The sequence below is a fragment of the Lygodium microphyllum genome, chromosome 7 (genome assembly GCF_053477565.2).
Source record: "Lygodium microphyllum isolate KBCC chromosome 7, Lygodium_microphyllum_v1.1.10, whole genome shotgun sequence".
NCBI classification, from domain to species: domain Eukaryota; kingdom Viridiplantae; phylum Streptophyta; class Polypodiopsida; order Schizaeales; family Lygodiaceae; genus Lygodium; species Lygodium microphyllum.
This window is the reverse complement of record NC_141141.1, coordinates 88,045,781-88,057,237: the sequence shown is the minus strand read 5'-3', so window position 1 is coordinate 88,057,237 and position 11,457 is coordinate 88,045,781. Positions and strand designations below refer to the sequence as shown.

At 38.8% G+C, this 11,457-nt stretch overlaps 1 protein-coding gene across 1 annotated transcript; it reads left to right on the top strand.

Annotated features, from left to right (window-relative positions):
• The first annotated feature begins 4,273 nt into the window (after positions 1-4,273).
• LOC148033667 (uncharacterized) lies at positions 4,274-6,831 on the top strand. The gene has a single exon (XM_087681589.1). It carries the CDS (start codon positions 4,447-4,449, stop codon positions 6,412-6,414), a length of 1,968 nt encoding a protein of 655 aa, XP_087537715.1. The 5' UTR covers positions 4,274-4,446; the 3' UTR covers positions 6,415-6,831.
• Positions 6,832-11,457: the final 4,626 nt, after the last annotated feature.

Below are 11,457 nucleotides of genomic sequence, written 5' to 3'. Positions count from 1 at the left end.
CAAGAATTTGAAGCTCCTTTCAGGCTATAGGAAACAAGAGTTCCTGAAATGTAGAGGTCTCATCGAGTGAGATGAAACAAAAGATTCCCTTAGAGGACCCAGTGAATTCCCTCAAACTAAAGACTTTTCTGCTCAGAGTCAGACTAAAAGATGTTAAGGGTTTCTTGAAACCCATCTTTTTCCATCTCTTTGTCTAGTTTGTAACCATTCAGAATATATTTGCTTTGCACAAGAGTTTAAATATCTCTCTTTTCTTCTTTGGATAATAGTGGATATAGTCCTTGCCAAAGATGATGTATTACATAATACGATTGTGTCTTTGAGCTTGAATTTGTGTCAAATTTATCTGCAGAACCATTGAAAAACCTTTAATAAATTGTTTGCTTTGTATCTTCCACCTCCATATCTTGTGTGTCAAAATTATTTTGTTCTTGCTTGATAATGTGATTTTTCCATACCTTGGATTGACCAAATAGATAGATATCCATATTTCTTGATAAAATATGGAGCATAGTTGTATAAAATATATTGCATAGTTAACAAATGAAGAAATTCAATTAGAAAATCCTATATGAGTCAGACAATAAAGAGACATACATATGCAAACTTCTTACCATATAGTGAGTGAAGTGTTGATTACAACAAGCTTCTATCATTGCCTTTTTCAAAAGGTTCAATTGGTTTTTGAAGTCTTTGAGATCATCATCATTCCACTCTGTTTTAGCACAATAAAAGAATACTTTGTCTATTGTTTCCCAAACATTGGCTTTTCTATTTCGAGCTTGTCCATTATCAGCAGATCCTTAACTGCATGATGTAGGCAGTTTCATTGATTGTATCTAATAGTTGAGCCACCATTCTTAGAGTTTATCTTACCAAGTCTCCCATGAAAGTCTAGGAACCTTCTAGCCTTCACTCCACCAATAGATGGCTTTTTGGAGACACAATTGCCATCCTTAGACTTTTGAAGATCTGGTTCAATAACAACATTACCACCATGCAAATCAATTGTAGATAAGACTTTTTCAATCTTTGTTATAGCATCTGTTCTAGTTGATAATGGCTTCAGCTTCCATACAAATCCTATATAAAGATGAACAAGCTTTTCAATTATCCTACAAAGTGCATGAAGTGTATAGATATGGGCATTCACTAAAGAAATATCTAAGACTGGCTTAAACTGTGGATCCTTGTTGTACCTAGAGGGAGCCCTATTTCAATTGCTTGAGTTCAACTCTTTGACTAGGGACATGCAATATAGGCAATGAGATCTAGAGTTGGCTCCCTTTGATACATTGTACATACATTTAAGTGTCTATAAGTCACCAACTATGTGCCATTCAATCTTATAGTTTCCAAATCCTTCAATAAATAGCTCTTCTCCTGCTTGTTGTCTCTTAATAACATTAGGTATTGGTGTTCAATGAAAAGCCCAATACAATATATCAAAATCCTCTGTATCTACTTCGAATGCTCCTAGCCACCAGATGTTGTGTTCCAATTGAACACTGAATGACATCGAGTGATTGTAATGATCTGATGAAAGGTAATAGAGACTCTCTCTAGTTTTGTACATTTTAGAATCTCACTTTCATTAAGTTTAACCACAAATCTAGCCACTTCTTGTGCCTCTTCTAGTGACAAGTCATAGAATCTAATCATTAAGCATTGTAGGGTGGGCAAGTCAAGGAAAATATTATTAAATTCATTGAATACAACTTCATTTTTCTTGCCCTTGAAGCTAGCCTTGATATGGAAAGGGTCATCCACAGAATCTCCATTACCTTGTTATTCACTCTCTGTCTAATAGTTCTAATCATAGATGGCCTTGGAAGTATGCAATTACATACTTGTCCTTGCTTCATATTTGATTGTAAAAGCTGAAAAGTTGTATATAAGCATCTCGACTGATACCAATATTATGTAGTGTCTTCTACACTAACTTAGTATCCAAAGAGAGATCCTTTATAAATGACTCTAAGTATTGTTTCTTTGCCTTTTTAAATTTCTTCTTCTCCAAAATATCTTTTGAAACTATTGAAGGAAGAAGATGATAATAAAACTAAGATGCTTTGAAGGAATCTCTTTCACTTGCATTCGGTTGAAGAAAAGACCTAAACAAAATCACCATCACAAATCAATACAATTAATTATAAACAAAGTCATATTTCATATTTTTAAGGTGGAACAACAATGTACATTGCTGCTTGGATTCTTTTACTACAACCATCTCCTCCTAGTTTGAGACTCTCAATATTTCTAAGAGCCTTTTGTTGATTTCAAAGTCCTAAAATAGTTTGCTTTTGTTGATAAGATTTGATGCGTTTCTCCAACAAATGAATCCTCTGTTGATAGCCTTCTAGCATATGCAGTAACTCGTTGTTATGTTTTGATAAAAGATGGTTCTCCAATTTGAGGATATCCTTTTCTACAACTAAGTTAATTATATAGCCTAGAAACCCATTATAACCATTACTAATGAAGCTCAACAATGAAGAGCTATTATGGAAAGGCGGAGTGCTATTTTTGCTAGGATCTTTGGGATATAGCCTGCCACCTAACCAAAGATCAAGATTCTTCTTTCCTTGAAACTTGAGTATATGTTTCGTAGACTCTGTAATGGTAATGGGTTTTGTTCTCTTCCTTATTGGTTCATACTCACTATCCAACTCAATATGAAGATGATAGAGAGGCCTTTTACTGGAGCTACAAAGATCATTGGATGACTAATCCATAGCTAAGGATGTGATTAAAAGATTGGATTGAAAAAGTATACGAATTAGAAACAATAAGGAAAACGAAGAAGAAATTAGTAAGGATGGAAAATAAAAAAGAGAGTGAGAATGGAGGGAAGTAATCAAATGTCGAACAAAATTCAAATTGAATAATAGTTTTCACTTTAATGAGGATGAGTAAGATCTTGATTATGACAATCTTTGTCACCTTTATGGCAGCCTAGATTTCTAGGTTTGATGTGACCACGAGAATATCGCGACAATGACTTATTAACAATTTTTGATATATTTACTTATCAAAATATAAACGTTTTTTCAAAATAAAAAAGATTTTATTTCCTAAAATATTTTCTCTCTCTAGGATCACTTACAAGGCATTTTCGAGACCTCAAAACTCCCCTAATGGTACCTTGGATCGAATTCTTCATTTTAGTGGCATTGTGATAATCATACAATTAAATGCTTATATGCTTCATTCCTTACTATTCAATAAGATTTCAATAAGGTTCTGATCTTGCACATGAGTGCATTGAAATGAATGGATGGCAACTTTGCTTCACTTGCAACGAAAATAATGCTTGCAAAGCTAGCTAGCCACTATGCAGTAGCTTTGCATGAGAGAATGAAGCTACCATGCAATGATATATTGGTCTTTGCATTGTTATTTGTTGGATTGTGAATTGAAAGATAGTGATTAGAAGATAGTTCGCACAAGGGAAGTGAAGTGGTTATGAGATGCTTCCCTTCGAACATTACTTCATGCTCGGAGTGCCCTAATGCACATTGCAAACAAGAAATCTAATTCTTATATATTACATATATGTGGATGCGAACTCACTCTTTCAATTAGCAATACTTCTACTATTATATCTAAGTATTGCATGATGGTATGGATCCTTGAGCTTAATAGATTTAGTCTTGTTGAAGTGACATTTTTGTCAAGTCTATAACCTTTTTGGGGGGATGAAACTTTCATGCTTAAAACATGTATGCATGATATCAAAGTTGGAATCGTTTTACATGCATAAAATATGAAATTGTATTAGTAAAGTGAAATATTTTCATCTCTTGCAACGAAAAAAACACTCTTTCAACAAAAAAGAAGAACTTATAAGATTCTCTGAGGTGCATCGGCGAGCTAGTGCTCTAAGTAAAACAGCTCTAAGGAAAAGTTCCAAATCTTGAGAGACTACTCCCCATGTAGTTTGCCATGCTTGCCACACAAGGTTAGCTTACAATTAGTCGAAAATTTATTTCAAGGGAACACATTTATCAAAAGAAAAAACAAAGAGCAAGAAACTACATCAATAAAGTGAAATATTTATATTTTTTGGCCTTTTTAGTAAAGCTTGGAATTGCAAGATGAATGAAAAGAAAGGAAGGGAGTCGAACCTTAATTTGAGTTATGCATGCATTTAGCGTTGGGGGGGGGGGGGGGGAACTGGAAAGGAAAAGCTGTCTGAATGGTCGGAAAAGAAAAGACGACGGCAAGGTAAAAGCTTACAAAAAACAGGTCTTACATAAAGGGCCCTTTCTTTTCTCATCAGGTAATCCGATCGAAGGAGGGAGAGCAGACAGAGAGAGAGAGAGAGAGAGAGAGAGAGAACGCGTAAGAAGGTCTTCTTCTTCCTTCTTCTCTGGACGTGTATCCCGTCTGCTTCCCCCCCCGCTCCGGGTGCCATTCTTGCAGACCTGCCCCCCCTCCATCGCCATGGTCGGCTTGCAGGTCCCCCCTGCTTCCCCACCCGCGCACGCCGAGGCCGCTGACCCTCCTGCCCCCCCTCCCCGCCTCCCTCGCGTCAAGCGGCTCCCCCAGCCTGACCGAGCCGCTCACCAGGAGCACATCGCCTCCCTCCAGGCTCAGATCGACGACCTCCAGTCCCGTATCCTCGAAATCAAGGACATTGTCGACAACAAGAACCTCAACCGGCATGTCGCTTCCCCTGAGCTTCTGCAGGCCAGGAATCGCCTCACCGAGTTGAATGCGGCCTTCAAAGCCGCGGTGGAGACCAAGCGTGGCCATCGCGAGGAGCTGGATCTGGCCGAGAAGTTCCGTGAGAGGCTGCGGAGCGACGCGCGATCGCTTCGGCAGAAGCTTCCCTTTGTCAAAGTGGAACAGATCGATGAGGAGATCAGGAAACTGGAGTACAGGCAGACACACACAACGCTTTCCATAGAAGAGGAGAAGAAGCTAGTTGCTCGAATCGCAAACCTGCGGAGATCAAGGGAGTTTGTCAAAGATTTAGACCAACGGACAGAGCAAGATGAGGACTCCAGAACGAAACTCCTCGATCTAATAAAGGAGGACGATAGGCTGCTCAACAGCTTGAAAGTCCAGCAGGAGCAGCAGCGTCACATCCTCGCAGAGATCCGTGAGAAAGAAGCTGCAAAGGCCATGGACATACCTGCCCTGTTACAGGAGAAAACTGCAGCTTATGAGAAGATCAAAGCCTTCAGGGAGGAAATTAAGCAGGCAAGAATAGACTTTGAAGGAAAGTTAGACGAGTTCTGGAACAGAGAGAGGGAATGGAAATCTCAGCAGGCACAGGAGCGTCGCATAAAGGCAGAGAAAGTAAGAACTGAAAGGCTGGAACGAGAGAAAATCAGGAAACAGAGAGAACTAGAGAACTTTGTGGAACCTTACACGGATGAAATAATAATGTGTGATCAGCTGATAACCTTCTTGAACAAGCTTGCTCCAACTTCAGAGGAGCTGCATGCTCTACCTTCTCAGCAGCAGAAGGTTGAGACACACACTCTGAAAGGCTTTGGAGAAGCCATTGTCAGCAAGAAAAACCGGAATGAAGAGGATCTAGAAGGATGGTTTGGTGGCTTTGGGGGCAAAAAAGGTAAGAAAGGCAAAGCGGCAGCACCTATCAAAAGCAAGGAACGAGAGAAGATTACATTCTCTCTTGATGTCCTCACATCTTTTGCAAAGGTGAAGGTACCTCACCCTGCCACCTATGGCGATGTGATCAAAAGCCTCGAGGAGCTCAAGAAGAAAAAAGAGAACTATCTGGATATGCAGAAGCGGGCAAAATATTTGCGAGAAAATCCAGATTTGGGGGGGGTATTATCTGATGCAGAGCCTCATGAGGTAGCTTCTGTTGATGGCGAAGATGTTGCCTCTACAAGTAACTCGAGCTTCCAGGATTCAGAGAATGGGATGCACACTGAGTTTCCAGTTTTAAGTGGTCAAGTACCAAGTGTATCTGATGGTTCTGTTCTTGAAACTTCAGAGAATGGGAATTATGCACAAGTGCATGGAAGTTCGGTTGGTTCATCTGATTTGGAGATTGTTGAAGCATCAGAACCGGACTCAGTGACCCATTCTCTTGTAGGAGAGGCAAAGCCAAAAGAGTCTTCAGTGAGTGGTGTGCATGATGAGGTGCCTCCGGCTCTAGAAGATGGAATGCTTCAAGGACCAGAGGAAGGTCTTGTGCAGGTTCTCCCAGATGTAGGAAATGAGTTGCTTCAAGTTCCACAGACTGAAGTGCATGATTGTCCAGAAAACAGGTTACAGGAACATTCAGATAATGTGGATGTGCCAGAAACTACAAACCAATCACTGGATTTGAATGACAAGGATTTAGCCAGAGAAATTTCAGATGGAATAGAAAGTGATCTGCAACAAGCCAGTGGTGCAAATGAGGCAAGTTGTCAAGCTGCCTCTGCATAAGTAGATGGCAGTTAGGAACGAAGCCAAATTTTGGATTCTAGAAGATCCCTATGGAACTTCTAGATATCGTCTGGATCAAGCAGGGTTCATGCTAGCAGAGTTTTAAGAGTTTTTAATTTGCCATGTTAAGAGTAGTTAAAACCATTTATTCCCATTATTGTGGTTTTTGTGAAAGGACTGATGTCCTTTGATTATTATTATGGATATGTATAATTTTTTCAGGAACAGTAACTCACTTCCATTTATGGATGTGTATCATCCAAATTATTTTTTCAATGAGTATTCATTCAGAATGGATGAATGAGAGATTGAGATGTAGCTCAAACTGAGGACCTTGCCATTTGATTCCATGTAATATGTAATCCAGTTATTATATGTGTGCACACTTTCCAACTAGGGTTACTTGTGAGGGTATTGCTAGTGGAAAAAGGGATTGGTAAATGCTGTCACACATGCAGCTCAATTTATCTGTTAACTAGAATGTTCAATCAAATGTTAGATTTTAATTTTCGAATTGAGCATTAGAATTCTAACAAGCTCATTGTTGTTACCAATTGTAGTGGTGACTTGTAGTTCTACCCCTTCATACTGGTGGTGGGTCTGTCCAAAAACTGTTCTTGTAGTCATAGAACAAACCTTTTGGATTGTCACATTCTGATTAGAAAGTCTCATCATATCTTAGGTTGGTCTGGCAGAATACCTTGTTAGAAAAGCATAACTGTTATAAAAATGTAGAGGTTCATGGAGTTCAACCTCTAAGTATCAAGCTGTCCAAATAACACAAACACCATGTGTATACGTGTAGAGGTGTGAATACATAAATTTGGATTGGAGTTTGACCTTAAATATTCCAACCTTGTGAAGAAAGGTATCTATCTTTTGATTGTATGCCCGAGGAGCTTGCTTAAGACAACAAGTGTCATTTTCAACCTATATACCTTATCATCGGAAATAGAGAACACACACACGCACACACACATTCTCTCTCTCAATTAGGAACTCTCTTTTCCCCTCTTAATTTTGCAAGGGTCAAGGAATTGCATGAGGTCTATTCTCTTAAATACTTTTAGTTGTTAATATCATGACGAAAAGAATCTCACATTGTTACTTCCACATGCATATACACATTCATGTATTTTTCACTTTTATGTGCCTAATTTGGTATTACATCCTGATATATCACTTACATTGTGCACACATAAGTGAAACTATATCACACATATTTTTGCTACTTTCAATTGAGCATTATCGTGTGGACTTACAGTAAGAGGATACGATATCAAACAGTTTGTTACACTTACTACAATCATGTGCGATATCTATTGTTTTTCACATTGTTAGAATAGTTAATATCAGGATAACAATATTACCTCATTGTTACTCAATCCATTGTGCGCATATACATTCACATGTGTGTATGTATCTACACCACCATTTCTTAGATATTTTGCACGTGCTTTATTTACACATCTTATAGTATTGCAATTGAGCAAATGTCTATACACAATCTTCTTCACTTGCACATTCCTTTCTCTTTCTTCTATTCTCTCTCATCCTTATTTCATTGCCCTTGTAAAATGACACAATCAAATAATTCTGAAAGTACATATTCATCATGCACATCAAATATCAATCGAGTTCCATTGCTGGAGGGTGGAATCAGTGATCTCTAATAAAGTCTAGGATTGAACCATGTAAGCATGCTAGCTCGATCAAGTAGGAAAATATGTGCTCGGGGAGGATTGTATCCATGGGGTTTCCCTCAAAATGGGGGTGGACATATAAAGGTGTTGGGTGCATTCCTCTGCATCTTATCCATGCTATCGTCCACAAATAGTGTCGTTGTTGGGCTGAAGTGTGGCCAATCAATGTCATCAAAACATTTCAAAAAATCGACTGTGTAACTCTTTCCAAAAGAAGTAGTTGTGGGAGTTGCTTTGCATTTGCCTTATCCATATTGAAATACAAAGGTTGGTGCTTGCTTTGACGACTTCACAGATTCACTTTAACTAGTTGGAGTAGCTCGCTTAAGTTGTTTTCCTTCATTGAGCTCCAAATGGCAATGTCAAACAATGTGGATATTTCCTTCAAAAACCTTGCAAGCCTTGGTCGTGAAATCACCCAATATCTACCCACTTCTAGGGGCTTCATCGATAACGATTCCTTTTGCTTTGGTCGCCTATGTAGAAGCACCCCATTCACATCAAATACAATTAATTTTCGGGTTGTGGGAGATAGTTGTACATGCCCATGTGGAAAGGTGAGCGCCCATGTATTGATATGACAAAAAGAGCACTACATTATAGTCAAATATTGTATAAGTTTATGTAAACATGTTACCTTTGGTCTTAGATATCTTTCATCTTTAGCAAAGCGATACAAATATGCAATTTGTCTATTGGAATTTAGTGCTACTAATACAAGGTTACCACATCCTGCATTGTAATCTAAAATGGTGTCCCCTTCTTTTGTGTATGTTTCCAAGAACGAGCTCCAAAAGCCCTGCCATCATGCCATCTACATAATATCGTCTTTTGTGAACTTCGAAGGAATAATTCCATTGTAGGTGACATCTAAAAACATGTATGCTAGAATATATATCACATGTATCTATGTTTAAAGCATGAAATACTAATTTTAGCAATTGCACTCCACTAAATGGAGCCAACAAGTGTGATATGTAAATAGTATCCAACATGACCATATCATGACTTTAAAACTCTAACCTCTCTATCTCCAATGACATAGATAGACGTGTCGCAATAATGAATAACTTGTGCCATGTGTAAGGTCCAACACTTCTGTCTGGACTCCATCTGACGGCGTCCATCCTCCACAACCCGCTCAACGAGCTCTACAATGGAGTATGTTGTGGCAAGGAAAAGTAACATCCCTGTGTCCCTAAGCACACAATCAACCAAATGCATGGCATCGACTGACTAAGCCTCAATATGGGAGTTCCGTGATGGAATTCCATCCCCCAATCCATGCACGACACTTTCTTCAAGGGAGACAAACCACCATGATATCGCATGCTGTGTTTGTGGCTTCTTCGTCAACCTCGACCATCTTGTGTTGGTTGACCTCCTCCAATGCCTCTACCAATCGAGAGCCTATGCCTCACTTGGATGATCATTTCGTAATGCATTTCCTATCTCGAATGGGTTACACAGAACAATACGCCACTCCACCTTCGCTATCGTAATGGCATGGGAGACGACGACTTGCAAGGGGTCTTCCATGCAGCTTTCAATGTGGATATCTACACATTGACTCCTTGATTAGTAACATATTCTTCTTACTAAATGTTAATATAGATAATATTCATGATACATGCTTGTTTACTTATGTATGTGGTTGGCACATCTTGCACCATTATAGCTTCTTGGGAGGCAATGTCTTGCAAGGGAGCTTCCATGTGACTTTCAGTATGGCACTTTGTACGATGACTCACAATTAGCAGCAATATCTTCCTTCAAACTATTGCTGTGTAGATAGTAGGCATGTTAGTTCATCAATATCTATGGGACTGGCACATCCTCCACCATTATAGGTTCATAATAAAAAAGTGTATTCCCCTCTACAAAACGACAGACCACTCTTATTGACATTGTATTGTGGAAAAAAAAAACCACAAGCCACGCTTGTTTACCAGTAGCATCCACATCCCCTGGCATGACTAGTCTGTGTTCTTGCATTCTTTCCTTCCCTACATAGGGAGATACATCATTATTAACATCATATAATGATGTAATGTTTTTAAGCTATGACATCATCTGATCATGACACGTGTGAAATTCATGAGCATCATTTCTTTACCTCTTTGTCACAAGCCATATCCACTGTCACCTCAAATCTAAGACCTTCAGTTCTTTCACCCTTTGCACAATAAAAAACGTTCTCGCTATTACTTTGATGATGAACAAGATTTACGTGCCTTCATATCATAAGTTTTGTGCATAAGCAAGCTTACCATATCAATGCTCTGTAATATGTGTGTCAATCCGATGCGATGCCATATCCTTGGTTATTGCCTCACCAGTGCTTGTTGTTGTTGTGCGTCTCTCTATAGTGGTGTGCAAGGTAAGACTCTCCCCAATGCAAGATCTGAAAGAACTTGATCTATACTTCTATTCATGCCAATGTCATGGGCCTCCTTGGTGGTGCCTTCCACTACAAATCAAGTCCATTGGAAACATATCAAGGGATGGAACAATACAGATTCTTTGAAACAATATGGATGAATATATTATAAATGGAAAACTTGCAACTTTCTGTTGTCTTACCTCTACTAGTGCACTAATTGTGGCATTGTTGGGATTGTGATATGCTCTTAGTGGTATCAATCAAGGGGCCTATATGGTTTGGTGGTTATGATTTATATTCATTGAAATATTTTTACTATAGGAATACAAGAGATGTCTAGGCTATAGTACTTTAAAATATCAAACCTTTTGGGTGTGGAGAAACCAAATTAATTGGTGATGAGAGTCGATCTCCACTTGGCCTTCCTTCGACGATATTAGGTATGTGCTTACTCTTCTATTTTCTTTTTTCGACAATTGCACTACTAGTATTAGTTTCCTGTAAACCCATCATATTCTCTTTATTAGGAGATAACAAAGTGCAATGTACTCCTAAGAATGCAACTTATTTTACTTATCATGCCTTTGGAACCTTGTGTCTCTTGCGTTCGTTTTTTCCTTGAGTATTTTTTGTACAAATCTTTCTCATTGGAGGGTTCACCTTCTAGGTAGTCGAGGAAAATAGGGAATGCTTGATATACCTCCTCATCCCATTCTTGCTCTATCTGGTAATCATCATACATGCATTGATCATCCTACATGTCCACCCAGTCCTCGCATTCTCCGGGTGGAGTTTATATAGTCCCCCTCTTCATTTGCATGTACATGAACTTGACAGGTAAAGTCACCATTACATTTCTAAAGTAGATTGGCAAGATAGCACCGCAAACATGCTATAAAAGAATGATATTGTGAACTACATGTATAAAATCCTCCATGTTGCCAACTTCGATGACTT

Bases quoted from the DNA above. Each gene is read 5' to 3' on its own strand.
- LOC148033667 (XM_087681589.1), top strand. From the start codon at position 4,447: ATGGTCGGCTTGCAGGTCCCCCCTGCTTCCCCACCCGCGCACGCCGAG.